This window comes from Bos taurus, chromosome 4 (genome assembly GCF_002263795.3).
Source record: "Bos taurus isolate L1 Dominette 01449 registration number 42190680 breed Hereford chromosome 4, ARS-UCD2.0, whole genome shotgun sequence".
Taxonomy (NCBI): Eukaryota; Metazoa; Chordata; class Mammalia; order Artiodactyla; family Bovidae; genus Bos; species Bos taurus.
This window is the reverse complement of record NC_037331.1, coordinates 93,861,570-93,880,873: the sequence shown is the minus strand read 5'-3', so window position 1 is coordinate 93,880,873 and position 19,304 is coordinate 93,861,570. Positions and strand designations below refer to the sequence as shown.

The following is a 19,304-nucleotide window of genomic DNA, read 5'->3' as shown; positions in this document are numbered from 1 at the left end:
CTGTGATTGTGGTTATCATTCTGTCTGCCCTCTGATGGATAAGGATAAGAAGCTTATGGAAGCTTCCTGTTGGAAGAGACTGACTGTGGGGAAAAATGGGTCTTGTTCTGATGGGTGGGGCTATTCTCAGTAAATGTTTAATCCAATTTTCTGTTGATGGGCAGGGCTGTGTTCCCTAACTGTTGTTTGACCTGAGACCAAACTATGGTGGAGATAATGAAGATAATAGTGACCTCCTTCAAAAGGTCCCATGCATGCACTGCCACACTCAACCCTGCAGCAGGCCTCCAATGCTGCAGCAGGCCACCGCAGACCCACGCCTCCAATGGAGACTCCTGGACACTTACAGGAAAGTCCAGGTCAGTCTCTTATGGGGTCACTACTCCTTTCTCCCAGGTCCTGGTGCACACAAGGTTTTGTTTGTGCCCTCCAAGAGTCTGTTTCCCCAGTCCTGTGTAAGTTCTGGCGGCTCTATGGTGGGGTTAATGGCGACCTCATCCAAGAGGCCTTATGCCACAGCCAGGTCTGCTGCACCGAGTCCCTGCCCCTGCGGCAGGCCACTGCTGACCCATACCTCCACAGAAAACACTCAAACCCTCACAGGCAGGTCTGGCTAAGGCTCTGTGGGGTCTCCTTGTGTGTTCCAGGTTTTGTTAGAGCCCTCTGAGAGTCTCTAGTGGGAATGGGGTTTGGTTCTAAACACAATTTTGCCCCTCCTACCGTCTTGCTGGAGCTTCTCTTTTGTCCTTTTTAATTCACATTAGAAAATTCATATTCCTGCATCAAGTTTGTGTACTTCCGTGTGTTTTAAGGAATTTATTTTATGTGACACCAAGATGTGTGCAGCTAAGCTTTGATCAATTACACATCTGATTCAAATTAACTGGGTTGATAGTTTGCTGATGAAACCATATGGCAAGAGACACTAAGTAAAAAGGGAAAGCAACTTTTCTAAAAAAGCACCATTCAACTCCAATGACTGTTTACCTCATCTTTTTTTTTTTTGGTTTAATTACTTCTAATTTCATTGTCTAGTCTTTAGACAACTCAATGATCACACCTTAGATAAAGCTTGGAGCAAACTGACTGACAGTACAGCAATATAAAAAAGAAGAGCATGAGATAGAGCTGAATTCTAAATGCAGCAGGAAGGTACTAAGGATTTTGATCTGGGAAGCAATAATCATAGTTACACTTTGGGCAGATTAATCTTGTTTCAGCATATAGAATGAAATAGAAAAGGAAGACTGAAAGTGACAAAAACATTACAGGTTTCCCCTGTTATCCTAAAGCAGACCGTTCCCAATGAAACCTTTCCTAAGCATAATGGTGTTATGCAAAGAAGCAATTACCTTAATTACCTTTGTGCTAACTGATGTACAAAATAAATCCTGATAAAGCCCAGATACTCACAGACACAGTGCAAAGCTATGGTGGCCTGATGCTGAGATGATGAGTGTAGTTTCCAGGGAAGGGGCCTGGAAGGGCCACTCACGCTGCTTGGGGTGTGTGCTGCCTCTGTACCAGCTCACTGCAAAACAAATGCTGAACCCATATTTTTGCTTTATCATAAAAATGACAATCCTCTTCCAATTTCTTTCAGTTAGTGAAAACAGACACTAACATAGGACTTTCTTAAAAGTGGTGTAAAGTAAACTTGGAAAAGTGGGGAATTAGCCATATTTGTGTTGTCTATTTGTCTTCTTAGTTGCTAAGTCATGTCCAACTCTTCAGTGACCCCAGAGACTGCAGCCTACCAGGCTCCTCTGTCCATATTTCCCAGGCAAGAATACTGGAGTGGGTTGCCATCTCCTTCTCCAGGAGATCTTCTCAACACATAGACTGCACCTGCATCTCCTGCTTGGCAGGCAGATTCTTTACCACTGAGCCACTGGGGAAGCCTTTACCTGTATTAATAAAGTCAAATTTGAGGCAATGAACACCTGAATTATGGCACTACTGGGAAAGACAGGCAACAGAGACGAGGACAGCACAGAAGTTAAAAGCATGGACAATGGGACCACATTGCCTGCATCCAAATCATAAGGGTTCTGTCCCTTGTGAATTATATGGCCTTAGAAAAGGTGTTACCCTCTGGGCCTCAGTTTCTTTCTCTATGAAAAGGGAACAATAACCTACTCCTACTAACCTACCTACTCCTCATTAGGTTATGAGTAAATGTTTATAAAAATTCTTAGCTAATAATAGTTACTATATGTGGATAAAACACAAGGGCTTAAAGACTAGCTGGATGGGAAAGTTGAGTAAGGTAAAGAGATAACTATCAGTGTGAGTTTTAAAATTCTATAACTTAAAGAAAACTTTAAAAACACAGATATTGAAGGGCAAGTCAGCAATATTTACCACCATGCATTACACAATCTTTTTAAAGAGTAAAAGACCAGACAAAATGTAAATATCTATCAATTGTGTGGCTGGCACTTTGCTATATACCTTGAAAAGAACACAATATTGAAAATCAACTATACTCCAATAAAATTGTTTTAAAAAGACTGTGTAGCTGATAAATTACTATACATCCATACAATGCAATACTATCAGCCATGAAGAATCAGATCAATCTAAATATACTAATATAGAACAATTCCTACAATATATTTTTAGTAAAAATAAAAATAGGTGCAGAAAGAATATGTACTCCAGAAAGAATATGTATTCTTTATGTATTTACTTTAATTTGTTCAAAAATAAACATATCTACATGTGAAGCAAAAGTGAAAGTCACTCAGCCGTGTCCGACTCTTTGCAACCTCATGGACTATACACTGCATGGAATTCTCCAGGCCAGAATACTGGAGTGGGTAGCCTTTTCCTTCTCCAGGGGATCTTCCTAACCCAAGGATCGAACCCAGGTCTCCCACATTGCAGGCGGATTCTTTACCAGCTGAGCTATGAGGGAAGCCCAAGAATACTACAGTGGGGAGCCTATCCCTTGCCCAGCGGATCTTCCCAACCCAGGAATGGAACCAGGGTCTCCTGATTGCAGGCAGATTCTTTACCAACTGAGCTATCAGGGAAACTCCATACTTATATGTATACATATGCAAATTTTAATTCTGGAAAGATACACTAAAAACTAACAGATGTGATACCTCTGGAGAATTAGTGATCTAAGGAGAAGAGAGATTTGGTCTCCCTTGTATACTATTTTATCACGCTTATAGAGTGTTTTTCAGTTTAACAAAAATAATTTTTAAAAAATGACAGGCAAAAAAAAAAAAAAAATGACAGGCAGGTAAGGTTGAGTTCAATAATAAGAAATCATATTTACATACGTAAGTGAGCATAACTTTTTTATGTGTTCTACAAGTTTGCCCAGTATAGATACTGGTAACAGTCTAATGATCTGGGTGTGCAAAAATACTAAAGACTGTTTTTTGTGTGTTTTTTTTTTTTAAAAAGATCTTAAAAACAGCATCTGTTGTTGTTTGGTCGCTAACTCATGTCTGACTCCCTGCGACTCATGGACTGCGGCATGCCAGCCTTCCCTATCCTTCACTATCTCCCGGAGTTTGCTCAAATTCATGTCCACTGAGTAGGTAATGTCATCCAACCATCTCATCCTCTGTTGCCCCCTTCTCCTCCTGCCTTCAGTCTTTCCCAGCATCAGGGTCTTTTCTAATGAGTCAGCTCTTAGCATCACGTGGCCAAAGTGTTGGAGCTTCAGCTTCAGCATCAGTCCTTCCAATGAATATTCAGCATTGATTTCCTTTAGGAATGACTGGTTTGATCTCCTTGCTGTTCAAGGGACTCTCAAGGGTCTTCTCCAGCACCACAATTCGAAAGCTAATTCTTTAGTGCTCAGCCTTCTTTATGGTCCAGCTCTCACATCTGTATATGGCTACTGGAAAAACCACAGCTTTGGGTGTACAGATCTTTTTTAGCAAAGTGATGTCTCTGCTTTTTAATGCACTGTCTAGGTTTGTCATAGCTTTTCTTCAAAGGACCAAGAGTCTTTAATTTCAAGGCTGCAGTCATTGTTCAGTGATTTTGGAGCCCAAGTAAATAAATTCTGTCACTGTTTCCATTGTTTTCCCCATCTATTTGCCATGAAGTGATGTGACCAGATGCCATGATCTTAATTTTTTGACTGTTGAGTTTTAAGCCAGCTTTTTTATTCTCCTGTTTCACCTTCATCAAGAGACTCTTTAGTTTCTCTTCACTGTCTGCCACTGAAGTGGTATCACTTGCATATCTTGCATATCTGAGGTTGTTATTTCTCCTGGCAGTCTTGATTCCAGCTTGTGCTTCATGCAGCCTGGCATTTGCATGAGGTACTCTGCAAATAAGTTAAATAAGCAGGGTGACAATATACAGCCTTGACGTACTCCATTTCCAATTTTGAACAAGTCCGTTGTTCCACGTCCGGTTCTAACTGTTGCTTCTTGACCTGCATACAGGTTTCTCAGAAGAGAGGTAAGGTGGTCTGGTATTCCCATCTCTTTTAGAATTTTCCACAGTGACTGTAAGTACCATCTGCATGCTAATAATTCCGAAATTTATATCCTGAGCCTCTACCTCTCCCTTGATTTGATTATATATGGGGATTGTTTACCTTATATCCTCTACTTAGATGTCAAATAGGCATGTCAAGCTTAACACAGCCAAAAGAGAACTCTTGACTGACTTCCACAATCCTTCTTGTCTCAGTCTGCTCCATCACATTTAATGACACCATCATCCATCCGGTTGCTTAAGACAAAAACTTTGCAGCCATCCTGATTCTTCTCTTTCCTTCATACCTCATAATAAATCCTGTTCATACCATTTTCAAAATATATCTCATATTTAATTATTCTCACCACTTATACCACTATACCCTGTTCCAAGCCACTACCATCTTTTTAGGAGACTATTGCAGTATTTTTCTAAATAGCCTTTATGCCTCACTTTTACCATTTCCCACAATCCGTTCTCTACCTGGCAGTTACAGTAAGCTTTAAAAAATGAAAATCACACATACACAAAAAAATGTAAATCACATCACATACTCCCTTGCTTAAAACTGTCCAATAGTTCCCCCCTTAGAATAAAGAAACGTCACAAATTCCGTTTTAGACATGCTGAACTTGAGGGGTAAATGCCATGTAAGTGGAGACATGAAGAAGGCAACTATTTGGCCCTCAAGAGCGATTTAGGCAGAATTACAAAGTGGCCTGATTTCTTCATATATAACTGAAAAATGAACACCATGGATTTAGGAAAAAAATACCTAAAATAATCTGAAAAAAGAAGGGCAGAGGCATGGGACCAAGACTTGAGAACTCCAATTCCTTAAAGGCCTGGTAGAAGAAGGATCAACAAAGAAGACTTAGTATGAGTGGCCAGACACAAAAAGAAAACCAGAGCTGATGCCAGAGAAGCAAAGGAAAAAGGATGTTTCAAAATGAAGAGAGATCAGGTAAGGTGCAAACTGAAAAACATCACCTGATTTGACAACACATAAGTCACCTGTGACTTTAACAAGAGCTACTTCAAAGAAAAGAGGGGGAGATATGCAATGAAGACCTCAACTCTAGTCAATATTTTCACAAACTTGGCTCTGAAGAAAAGGGCACAACCAGAAAGATAAAACTTGAGCAAGCTCAAATGCTAAAGGCATGACTTGATCAACAGAAAGGGTCAGAAGACAGGTAAGTGATAAAAATGTAAATATTCTGAAAAGTCTGAAAAGGCAGGAAGGGGTGGAATCGCGGAAAAGACAGAAGGATACAACAACCACTGATAAGATTAGACATAAAACTGTACTTGGAAAAGCCATGCAAAAACTGTATGTGCTAAATTCCTAGGTTAAAGAAGTTTATTTAGCCTTATGTAATGTAAAATAACCTAAACTCAACTCTTCTGCCTGAGTAACTATAGATATTGACAATTACTAATTCATTCAATAAATATTTATGAAAAGTCTGCTATAAATGGGGCAGTGTTCTAGTCCTGTGGAAGGTGACAGAGAATAAAACGTTATTTTTCCCTTTAAGAAGCCCATAGTTACACAGGAAGCTCAGTCCCCAATGCTTTGTGACAACATAGAGGGGTGGATTGAGGAGGGGGTGGCAAGGAGGCTCAAGAGGGAGGAGATATATGTATGTATACTAACAGCTGATCCACATTGTAAGGCAGAAGCAAAGCAATTGTCTTCCAATTTTTTTTAAAAAGCCCATAGTTAGATAAGTTCGAAAACAAATACTTGCAAAGCAATTCAATATAACTACTGTGATCCTTTGTATAAACAAAAGAAAGTGATGGCACAAAGAAGAGACACAATAGCACAGACTCTGAAGTCTAAGAGACAGTCTGAATCCTAACTCTGTCATTTACTAGCTATATGCACTTCTTGCAAGTTCTGCAGCTTCTCTATAAGCCGCAGTTCTTCATTACAGAAGGGGATGAGAAAGCTAATTACCTCACAAAGTTATGAGGATTAAATGAATTAATATTTGTAAAACACCCTGAACAGAGGCAGACACACAGTAACTACTCAGTATAAGTAATCTATTTGCATTAAAAGAGAGAACAGAAAAACAGCTGTGTAACGTATACTTGGGTGGGTCTTAGAAGGGATTTAGGAAATGGCAGTCTAAGAAAAAATGGTTATGTGCAGAATCATGACACAGTGTGGTACTGCAAGAAATTGCAACTTAAAAAATATCTCCTTCCCAACCTAACTTCTTCTAAGAATTTAAAGCAACTAACTGCAAATAGTTCTATAGCTGAAATATAAAATGAAACACATAAGTGGTGAGGCTGTAGTGGTAGAAAAGGTCAGAAAAATTAGAGTAAAGAGGAAAAACTGGCAAGAGTTTGTAACCAACTGTACAAGAGGTGAGCAAAAGAAAGGAATCTAATGTAATTCTCAGATTTCTGGCTTGATTCACTAAATTGATGAGGTAGCCATTAAATTAATCAGAATAAGGAACACAGAAGCAAGAACAGGTTTGGCAGGAAAGATGATGAAATTGTTTTCAGACAAGCTGAATTTAAGGCACTCATTAGTCACTTGAGTGGCACTGTCTAGTAGCCACTGGCAAACAGGCCAGGAAAAGAGGTCTGGTCTAGAGACAGATTTGTATGTTGTCAGGATATTAATGACATCACCCAGGGGAAAATATAAGAATGAGGAGGGAAACAAACAGATATACTCTTGGATATCAGTATTAAGCACCAGATAAAGAAAAACTAATGAGAAATTCAAGCAATAAAAAGGGTAACTAAGAGCTCTTTAGGAATACAGACTGTGTCTAGTTATATATTCCCAGACTTTAGTAAAGGGGCTAGTCGAAATCAAAATCTAGAGAAACTGGGTAGGATGAAGACTAAGAGATATCTAATGAATTTGGCAGTTAATAAGTTATTACCTTAGCAAGAAGACTTGAGTAGAACAATGGAGGCAGAAGTGAGAAGTGCAATAGACTGAAGAGGAAAAAAAGAAATTAAACAATTGAGTCTATTCTTCCAAAACCTTGGCTGTGAAGAAAAGAAGTAAAATAGTACATCAGCTAGAAAAAAAATCTAAACAGTTATTCGTATGATAAATTGAGGAGAAACAGAGTCTACTTGGTAAAATAAGAGAAAACATTTAAATACAGAACAGGTTTAAGAGAATCCCAAGTTGCCACTAGTAGTATGTAATGATTTATATAATATCAAATAAAACACAATTCACTGATAAAGAACTAAAAAAGCAAAATATCAAAATGCTGACACAAGTATCAAATGGAATTACTATAGATGATTTTCTCCTTGTTTCAAGTTTTCAATATTTTCCAAATTTTAATAATGAGCTGTATTCCTTTTTTAAAAATTGAAGTATAGCTGATATACAGTATTATGTATTTTACAGATGTACAATATAGTGATGTACAATTTTAAAGATTGTATTTCATTTACAGTTTGTTACATTCCATAGGCTGTATAATATATCCTTGCAGCTTATTTTCTACCTAGTATTTTGTGCCTCTTAATCTCCTACCCCTGTATTGCCCCTCCCGCCTCCTTTACCCCATGGGTAACTACTAGCTTGTTCTCTGTATCTGTGAGCTTGCTTTTTTTCCTGCTCTATTCACTAGATTGTTGTGCTTTTTAGATCCCGCATATAAGTAATATCATACAGTATTTGTCTTTCTCTGTTTGCCTTATTTCACCCAGCAAAGTGCCTTCCGAGTCCACCCATGTTGCTGCAAACAGCCAAATCTCATTCTTTTTTATGACTGAATAGTATCCCATTGTATATATACAGCACATCTTCTTTATTTATTAATCTGTTGATGGACACTTAAGCTGTTTCCATATACTGGCTTTTATAAATAATGCCACTATGAGAGCTTGTATTCCTTTTACAGTGGTGGTAGGAAGTGGAAGACAATAAGCTTTACTAAAATTAATGCTGCCTCAGGGGCAGAAAAGACAAGTAATTCTAACTTGAAGAAGACAAGATAACAGAGACAAAATATCAGCAGGCAGAGAACAGAAAAGAAATGGAAGGAAAAAAATAAAACCAACGCAGAAATGAAATCTTCATTGTAACCAATACAAAGGAGCACAAACCCTGCTGAAAGCAGAGTAAAGCACCTGAACAACATTTTCTTGCTTGAGAAAGGCAAGCGAGATATGAATGTAAACAAACTCTGGAAACCATAAAACATTGTTGAAAGAATTAAAGGAGATCCAAATAAATGGAAAAATATCCCACGTTCAGGGATTAGAAGACAACGTTAAAAGACGGTGACATCTTCAAACTGATGTACAGATGGCAATCCCTATGAGAACCCCAGCTGAGTTCTTCCTACAAACTGACAAGTTGATTCTCAAATTTATATGGAATTGCAGGGACCCAAAATAGCCAAAACAAACCTGAAAAAGAATAAAGCAGGAGAACTCACATTTTCTGATTTCAAAACTAGGTCCAAAGCAACAGTAATTGAGGCACCATGGCACTGGCACATGGACAGACATACAGATTAATGGAACAGAATTAAGAAGTCCATAAATAAGCCTATACATGTTTAAGGTTGACAGGTTTTCAACAAGAATGCCAAGACTATTCAATGGCGGAAAGCAGTCTTTTCAACAGGACAGTCAATTAAGATAACCTTTACCACATGCATAAATGTTAGAGCAAAACTATAAAATTCTTAGAAAAAACACAGGTCTTCATGACCCTGGATTTGGAAAAAGATTCTTAGACATGACAACAAAAGCAAAAGCAAATAAATAAATAACAACAGTAAGATAAACCGGTCTTCACCAAAATTTAAAACTTTTATGCTTCAAAGAGCACAATTAAGAAACTGATAAGACAACCACAGAACAGGAAAAATATTTACAAACCATATATCTGACAAAGGACTTGAAATACATAAAATATACAATGTAGAGAGAGGCTGTGGTACATATACACAATGGAGTATTACTCAGCCATTAAAAAGAATACATTTCAATCAGTTCTAATGAGATGGATGAAACTGGAGCCTATTATACAGAGTGAAGTAAGCCAGAAAGAAAATCACCAATACAGTATACTAATGCATATATATGGAATTTAGACAGATGGTAACAATAACCCTGTATGCAAGACAGCAAAAGAGACACAGATGTACTGAACAGTCTTTTGGACTCGGTGGGAGAGGGCGAGTGTGGGATGATTTGGGAGAATGGCATTGGAACATGTATAATATACGTGAAACGAACTGCCAGTCCAGATTTGATGCATGATACAAGATGCTTGGGGCTGGTGCACTGGGATGACCCAAAGGGATGGTATGGGGAGGGAGATGGGAGGGGGGTTCAGGATGGGGAACACGTGTACACCTGTGGCAGATTCATGTTGATGTATGGCAAAACCAATACAATATTGTAAAGAAAAAATAAATAAATAAATAAAGGAACTTTGCGATTATGTTAGGCCCACCTGGAAAAAAAAAATGTAGAGAGAGCTAAAATGTATAAGGAGTTCTTACCATTCAATAAAGACAAATAATCCAATTAAAAATTGAGCAAAGGATCTAATAGACATTTCTCCGAAGAAGACAATTAGCCAACAAGTACATGAAAACATGAACAATGTCAATCATACCTTAAAAGAAAAAGAACTAGAAAGAAGGAGGAAAGAAAAGGGAAAAACAAGGAAAGATGCTTGACATTATTAGTCATGAGGGGAATGCAAGTCAAAAAGTACAATGAGATGCCACTTCATACCCACTAGGGTGACTAAAATCAAAAAGTCAGATAACAACAAATGTTGACAAGGATGTGGAAAAACTGGAACCCTCTTACACTGTTGGTAGGAATGTAAAATTTCACCCACTTTGGAAAAGTTTGACAGTTTTGAAATGATTAAATGTCAAGCATAGTTACTAAATGACCCAACAATTCTACACCTAGATATGTGTGTGTGTACATGTGTGTATGTAAAGCTGCTCGGTCATGTCCAGCTCTTTGCCACCCCATAGACTGTAGCCTGCCAGGCTCCTCTATCCATGGGGTTTCCCAGGCATGGATACATTTCCTTTTTGTATTGATACATTTGTTTTAAATACAAATACACCACCTTCCTACCCACTGCAATGGGAGCACATGCCTGGCAGGGTAAGAGGCCCTCCCAGAAAATGTGCTGCACACAGAAGGGTTTGCTATCTGCTTTATCCACACCTGTAACCGCATGAGGCTGAGGCTGCCTCTCAGCTGGAAAATTGAGATGTATTTCAGGACACAGATCCCTGTGTCCTGACACAGGGATCGAACCCTCATCTCATGTCTCCTGTATTGGCAGGCAGGTTCTTTACCACTGCACCACCAGGGAAATCCTACTTAGGCATGTACCTAAGAGAAATGTAAACATATGTCCACACAGAGATCTATACACAAATGTTTATTTACAACAGCCAAAAAGTGAAAAACAATCTATATGTCCATTAATGGATAAACAAAATGTGATCTATTCATACAATGGAATATTATTTAGCCAGAAAAAGGAATGAAGTGCTGATATCTGCATCAAATTAATAAACTTAAAACAGTATGGAAAGTGAAAGATGGCAGTCAAAAACACTATGGTTCCACTCATAGGAAGAAGTCCATAACAGGGAAATATAGAGAGAAAGAAAGTATATTATGGTTATTTAGTGGGTGGGGGAGAAGAGGAGCAGGAAGATAAGGGAGGGACATAGGGCTTCTTCTTGAGGGGATAAAAATATTCTAAAATTGACTGTGGTAATAATTCCACAAGTCTGAATATACTAAAAAATCACTGAATTGTACACTTTAAATAGTAAACTGTACAGTATGTGAATTAAATCTCAATAATGCTACTAAAGCCATATAAATGGATATGTTAAAGTTTAAAAGGATTAACTACTCTTGTGCTAAAGAAAATAAATAAAAAATTGAACTACAAAAATATTCAGAAAATAAATACAAGAAATCTATAACTTACAAGACACATCTCAAGTACTGTTCAGAAGAAAACTCAAAATTTAACACCCAGGTGGTGCAGTGGTAAAGAATTTGCCTGCCAATGCAGGAGATGCAGGTTCAATCCCTGGGTCGGGGATATTCCCCTGGAGAAGGAAATGGCAACCCACTCCAGTATTCTTGCCTGGGAAATCCTGGATTCTCTGTGGACAGAGAATCCTGGCGGGCTACAGTCTATGGGGTCACAAAGAGTCAGATATGACTAAGCACGCACACAAACATACACAAACAGAAGAATGAAAAGACCATTAAGGATTCCACATAAGAAGACAGGAAAACAGCCACAAAATAAACATAACAAAAGCTAAAGGAAGGATTTAAAACAGTGAGAGAAAAATATAAATAAGAAAAGAGAAAATAAGAGAACTAATTTTTTAAAAAATCCAAGACTTGGTTGCAAACAACAACAAAAGGGCAAGGCCTCACATATACTAAATAAGAAGTGATAATGAGGAAAATGACAGTGTAGTCACAGACACAGGAAATTTTTTTAATCATAAAAGAGTACCTTGCTCATGTTACACAAATACTTTTGAAAAAGTGGGTGAATCAGATTATTTTGTAGGATAATATAAATTGACGAAGCTTCCTCACAAAGATATAAACGATAAGCAGTCAAATTATCATAGAAGTGAAGAGATAATTGTCAAAGAGCTAGTCTCCTCCCAAAATACTCAAGGTCCAATAATCTCACAGGCAATTCAACCAAACACTTAACTTGAAGGCCATTTAACCAGAGAGGAGAAAAAAGCATAGAAAAATAAAAGTTTGAAATTATTTTTATGAAAGTGGCATAATCCAACAAAGATAAAATACATAAAAGAAAACTACAAAGCAATTTAGCTTAAGAGGAGTGATGCAAAATTTCTAAATAAAGTTTAGCAAACAGAACCCAATTGCACATATAAAATAATACACAATAAAGCAAGGATGGTCCAGTAACAGTAAATCTATTAGGACAACTCACCACAATAGTAAACAAAGGAGAAAAATCACACAATTCCCACAGAGGCTGAAAGTTTAACTTCCATATTTTAAAAAATCTTTGTAAAATGGTAAGAGCTGACTACTTTAACATAGTATGTACACTTTAACCTAAAGTCAGGCTTAATAGGAAAGCATGAAAAAACTCGCATTTAAGTCAGGAGTAAGACAAAAATCCACTACTATTTTACTGTTTAATATTTTTGGAAAGTACTAACCAAATTGATTTGCCAAAAGAAAGAAATAAGTATAAAAACTGGAAAAGAGAAGATAAAGTTATCTTTATTTGCTAACGATATTGTGTGCAGTCACCCAGTCATGTCTGACTCTGTGTGACTCCGTGGACGGTAGCCCGCCGAGTTCCTCTGCCCATGGAATTTTCCAGGCAAGAATACTGGAGTGGGTTGCCATTTCCTCTTCCTAGGGATCTTCCCAACCTACGGATCTAACCTGCACCTCCTGCGTCTCCTGCATTGGCAGGTAGATTCTTTACCACTGAGCCACCTGGGAAGCCCAGTGATATTATTAACTGCAAAACTTTAGAAAAACAACTGGAGAACCATAACAGATAGTACTGGGATTCCAAAGGTGGCCAAGTACAAAATTAATGCTCAGAAATTAATAGCATTACCATGATCAAAGAGCAAGATAAAAGATATAACAGCAATAGAAGCCCCATTTACAATAGCAACAATAAAAGGTAAAATACCAGGAATACATACAAAAGAAATGTAAAAGGTCTACATGAAAAAAACTTTAAATTGCTGTCGAGGGATACAAAAACAAATTTGAAAAACAAGAAATGAATGTACACCCTCTTCCTGAACAGGAGACTGAATCTCAAAAAGAAGTCAATCATCTCTAAATCAATCTTCAAATATAATGCAGTATCAATAAAAATACCAGAAGATGGGGGGAGGGAGCTTAATAAACTAAGTTTTACAGAACAAAGAGTATCCAGGAAAACTCCAAAAAATAGAATGAAAGAGGATTATAATCAAAGAATGATGTCATTAGGTATAAATAAGTAATCTGATAAATGAAACAGAATAAAAGTCTAGTAAAAATACCAAATTATATATAGAAACTAAGCACACCTATAGATAATATTATAATCTATATAATATTACAATATTATAATTGATTATAATATTATAATATTATAGATAATATTTCAATACTGTGATAACTGGGTAGCCACCTAGAAGAAAAGTGAAGTTAAATCCTGCCTAAATACTTTACCTAACTAAATTTTGTACCAATAAATTCATTTAACTTAAAAATAAATTATAAAAATACCAAGAAAAACACAAGAATTTTAATTTTAATTAGAAATATCAATAATATTGAAATAGGAAAGGCCTTTATGATCAAAAAAACCTAAAATCAAAAAAAGATTAATAATTAAACTACACAAATATTTTAATTTCTGCTGAAAAAATATATTGTAAACAAAGTCAAAAGCTAAATGAAACTGTGACAAGTATCTGCAACACATAACTGAGACAAGGAAATAATTTCTGTAAAACAGAGCTCCTGCAAACAATATTAAACATTCCAACAGAAAAAATATAACCAGGTAAATAGGAAATATAAGCAGATGTTATAAATAAAGGAAACAAATATGGCTGTATGGTTTTTATACCTATTGAAAAAATGAAGAAAATATACCTTTTAAATTGGCAACATAAAAAAAGTTTAATAACCCACTCTGTTACCAAATCTATAGGAAGCCAGAACTCCAACACCAATTAACACAATCTGGCACAACCTCTATGAAAGGCAACAGACAATATCTATCAAAATTTAAATAGCACATATCCTTTGACCCAGCAATTGTACTTCTAGGAATTTATTCTAAAGACAGACTCACTAATGTGCAAAATTATATACATACAAAAATATTAACAGTATCATCCTTTGTGTTAGTAAGACTGTAAATGTTTTAAATGCCCATCCAAACAAAGAAATGCTACCATTTTTCTTCCCTCCAACACACACACTCACACACTTTTCTGGAAAAGATACATACAAAATCAGTTCCTTCAAGGGAAAGAAGCCAATTATTGGTCAAAGGAAGAAGGAAAATTTGCCTTTTACCATTTGTGCCTTATATTATAAACATATATCACAAGAAAAATTCTCAGTTAATATTTTCAGTATTATTTTTACCCAGCTTTACCAATTGTTGTATTTTTCCTCCTTTTTCTTTGTCAGTTTTCCAGTCCCCATATTAGCAACATCATTTAACTGTTTCCCTAGGTAACACATGGCATTCACTCAAATTTACACACTTAAATCACAATAATAAGTGGGTTCCACTGTCCCCATGATCTCCATGCCCCTGAGCTCTATGACTGCAAGAGCACTGTCCCTGTTCTGTACTGCGTGTGGAAAGATTGAGTAGGGAGAAACCCAGGTCTGAGAAGCTATGAATTTCTTGGCCTACGGGGCAAATGCATAATCACTACTGTAATTTAGGAGACAGAAAAAAGGTGAGAAGCTGTTCAAACAAGGTTTCACAAAGCATTATTTGTGCTGCCACCACAGATGCAAAGTCTAGTCCACTATCTTTACGTTCAAGAAACTGATTGTATCCATTTGTCCAGAGTCAATGGGGCAATACGGAACTGAACCACACTAATCAATCACATTCACAAGAAATTAACTGTTTACACATAATGCCAATGTATTAATTTAGAATTTTAAAATACATATATGCCTGTATATGAATACATGTATATACACATATATATTTGATGTATGTGTGTGTAAATATATGTAAAGAGTAGCACATCATGCATATCAAAGAATTACATACAAATGGAACCACATGGGGCTACTAGTGTGTATGGAGAGAACAAATAAAAGGTCAGAGATGACTTTTCTGAAAAACAGTGTGATCAAGCTGAGATCCAATGGGAGAGAAGCTTAAAAAGAGAGAGAGAGAACAGAATGAGGATTAAGAGGGTTGCTAGATGACGGAACAGCAAGTACAACGGTCCTGTGGCAGAAGGGAGCATAATCTAAAGATCATGGGAAAAGATCAAAGAACAAGACAACATGATGTAGGGTTATCTGGAGAGCTAGAGAGGGGCCATACCACTCAGTGGCTTTTAGGCCACGTTGAGGATTTCTGCCTTATTTTAAGAGGAACGAAAAGCTAGTAAGGGGTTGTAAGCTGAGAAGAAAACAGACTCGTGCTTGCAAAAGATTAGTGTGCTGTACAAACTGGAGGGCAAGAGTATAAGCAGGAAGACTGCTTAGAAAGCTAGTGTAGGAGACCTAAGGCAGGGATGATGGCTGCATCGACTGGCACAAATCAAATAAATAGGACTTGGGGACTGATTATACCAGAAATGCAAGGAAGAGGAAACCGTTAAGGAGGACGCCCAAGTTTCAGGCTTGCATAACTGCAGGGATAAAGATGCTATTGGTGAAAGAGAGACAACCCCAAGACCAGATAGTCCTGTTTTTGTTTCATTGGTGGCTGGAGGAGGGTGTATTGTGTGCATGCTCAGTCAAGTACGATTCTTTGACCCTATGGAATTGGAGCCCGCCAAGCTCCTTTGTTCATGGCATTTTTCAGGCAAGAACACTGGAATGGGTTACTATTTCCTCCTCCAGGAGATCTTCCTGAGCCAGGGACTGAACCTGCATCTCCTGCATTGGCAGGCAGATTCTTTACCCCTGAGCCACCAGAGCTCCCTGGAGAGAGGGTAGATACGCAAAAAAGTAAGAAGGGTTGCTCAGTGCCCGGTACCTGAAAATCTTGGTAGAGCAGGAGGAAAAATGTTAAATGGGATTAGAAATCAAAGGTGGCAGAAAGTTACCTACAAAGATGTATTATTCCTATTATTTTTTAATCTCCAGGGTCAGCCATAAAAAAAGCCTAGATATTTCTACCCCTCCCTTTCACTTAAAATCTTGTTGAATATCTCAAAATAAAACCTTTCAATCAAGGAGAGAGGTAAGGCTTAAAATGAAATGCTTGGGGAGAAAAAAAAATAACTGGTGTGAAAGAATTTCAAAGTATATTTTGAAATATCAGATGTTACCAATTTTTGAGAGTCAAGAGAAGACTGAGGCTTTCTACTTGGGGAAGAAAGAATGAAACGCCAGTCAAGGGGGAAAGAAAGCAGAAAAAAGAGCTAATGGCCCCATTGCATGAATTTTCACAGTTTAAACACGTTTATCTTTACCTCTGGACAAATGGCTGCTACTGGTCTTGTGTGCAAAGAGAATGCAGAAATAGCTCCACACTGAAGCCCCTTTTCAGAAACCAAGGCTTCCACTGCCATCAAGTGGTGGCAATGAGGAAGTGCACCAACCAGTTTCTTGGAGCCTGGGAATGCCAATATGAAGTCTATGGTATAATTAATCTAAACTCAAAGATTTAAGATTGCAGTAATAGAGAACAAACTAGTTACAGTCTTTGGTATCTTCTAACCTGTCAATATACAAAAATGAAAGTTTTTGCTATTACTTTGGAGTAAAAAAAGAAGATTTCTCCTTTTTCCTTTTTGATGTTAAAGAGTACATACTTAGCAATTTTAGAATACCCAGTCTGATACAATCATATCAAACCCAACTCCTGGTGTATTATATATAAATACTGCTTCACAGTTAATTTTAATCGTGCATATAAACGGATTAATGTGCATTTCTAGCATAAATCAATAACCTTATCACAAACGCATAAGCAAGTATCGAACTGAATATGCAAAATTCCCTTTCTCTTCAAATTAATCAAATAATTTTTTTACTACTTAGTACAAGGCATGGTAATAAACACCCTCATTCTCAAAACTCATCAGCTAAACAAATATAAAATCACTGATAAAATCAACTTCAATCTTATTCACAAAAAACATGGTGAATGATTAACACACATTCTTGATAGTTCTCTTCATGGTAAAAATAAGCTTGCCTAACATAATATTTGACATTCTGGGCAGTACACCTTCATTCTCTATACTGACTATTCACCTACAAATGTAGCTCTTTAAAATTTGCTGCACACACACATCGATTTGATTTGTTTTTCAAGGCATCGGAACACAGGGATAGTAAATTTACACAAAAACGTTAAATAATCACACTGGGTACATTTTCCAGTTTTCAATAAGCTGTTTTCATATGAGGTGTGTGTGTTTAGTCGCTAAGTAGGGTCCGACTCTTTCGCGACCCCCTGGACTGTAGCCTGCCAGGTTCCTCTGTCCATGGGATTTCATATGGTAGACACAGCATAATTTTGTCATTAACAATATTCTCGATTTTCATTTTTTCCCGTTAAAATCCATACACGCTATCCATTCTATATATATTCCAAAATATTAATAATTCAATTAGTTTCCCTAATTCTCTTGGTTCTGTTTCATACCCACCTCCCACCCACCCCCTTCTTCCTCCTTTCTTGTTTCAGAATGCCTAACTCTTACACACTCGAGGTGGTTTTTACAAAAATCACTCCTTGGAATGCTCTTCCCTCTTTCTTTAAAAATAATTTCCCACAGCTAGGCGCCAATGTCTTTCTTTTACAAGATCAAACTGCGGAAGAGGACGAGACTGGGAACCGAGTAAGCCAAACATTTGGGAATGTCAATGAGACGACGGCCTCTCCTTTGAAAAGAAAACACAACAACTTTCAACACAGAGCTTTCAACAGATCAAAAATACTTTTTTTTTTTTTCCGCCGTGCTCCTGTTCCCTCCCTGACCTCAAAGAAACCTTTCCTTTTCTCTAAGCCCCCCATCGTTCTGCTGTGCGTGGGGCCTGCCTTTGCTCCTCCCAAGGAAAAGAAAGGCAGGGAGAAAAGAAAAGGGAGCAGTCACCTTCCCACCCCGCCTGCGAGCTGTCAGGACCGTGCCCCACCACTCACCTGGCAGGTGCGGCCGCCCGGAGAGTTGCACGAAGCGGTTGAGCTGACCAGTCCCCCGACCCCCGTTGCCCCCACTGCCCCCGCCGGCCCCGCTACCTCCGCCGCCACCGCCGGCTGCGCCTCCTCCCCTCCGGCGGTTCCTGTCCCAGCCCTGGGCGGCCGACATGACCGGCTAACGACTGCCGCAGCCTGGTCGCGGCAGCCCGTGGCCCGGCGGCACTAGCGGAGCCTCCTTCCTGGGCTCCTCAAGAGACCCGGGAGACCGGGGAAGGGGGAGCGCCCGGTCTCACCAGCGGCCAATGACCGAGTAACTTGGTGACAGATAGCCAATGGCCAGTCGTCTTCTTGGTAGGTGGAGGGAGGCGGGGAGAGACGTGGTAACCATAGCTATGGCTTAAAAAAAAAGAAAGAAAAAAGTTGCGGGGCGGGGGTTGGAGAAAGGCAGAAGCAGCCACTCATCAGTCGCATCCACCACGCTAAGCAAGGCGCGGTGACTCCTGAGGGGTCAGGCGGGCCAATCGAAGGCCGAGTGAGAGAGGCCACGCCTGCAGAGAGTCCCGACGATAGCCGGGAATCCAGGCGTATTCAAGACTCAGGAACTCTTCCCCATAAACATTGAAACCAGAAACAGGACGCTGACACAATACCCATATTTTGAGGCAATACAGTGTTCTTCAAAGAGCTGTCTTCGACGGGGGAAAAAAAAGCAGAGGCAGAGTCAAAGCTTAAATGTAAGAATGAGATTTCATTTGTCCTTTCAGTCCACTGGCGAATTCCTCCCTGATTCAATACAAGCCACGTCTCACACAAACGAACAATTTTAAACCTGGTTAACAAATGTGGGAAGATGTTCGAGCTCACCAATAACCGTAGAAATACAAATTGAGATCCCAATGAGAAACCATTTCAAGTTTATTACGTTAGATTCCTTAAATAACATCCAGCAGAG

The 19,304-nt window shown here is 38.3% G+C and overlaps 1 protein-coding gene across 4 annotated transcripts in view; it reads right to left on the bottom strand.

The window, feature by feature from the left end:
• KLHDC10 (kelch domain containing 10) overlaps positions 1-18,774 on the bottom strand; it is a 97,294-nt gene extending 78,520 nt beyond the window's left edge. For 3 of the 4 annotated variants that reach the window (XM_010804457.3, XM_010804458.3, XM_005205678.5), the window contains exon 1: positions 18,356-18,616. In XM_010804457.3, the coding sequence (XP_010802759.1) occupies positions 18,356-18,521 (166 nt within the window). In that variant the 5' untranslated portion in view covers positions 18,522-18,616. Of the gene's footprint in view, positions 1-18,355 lie in introns of all 4 variants that reach the window. The other variant, NM_001075227.1, reaches the window with a different exon arrangement.
• Positions 18,775-19,304: the final 530 nt, after the last annotated feature.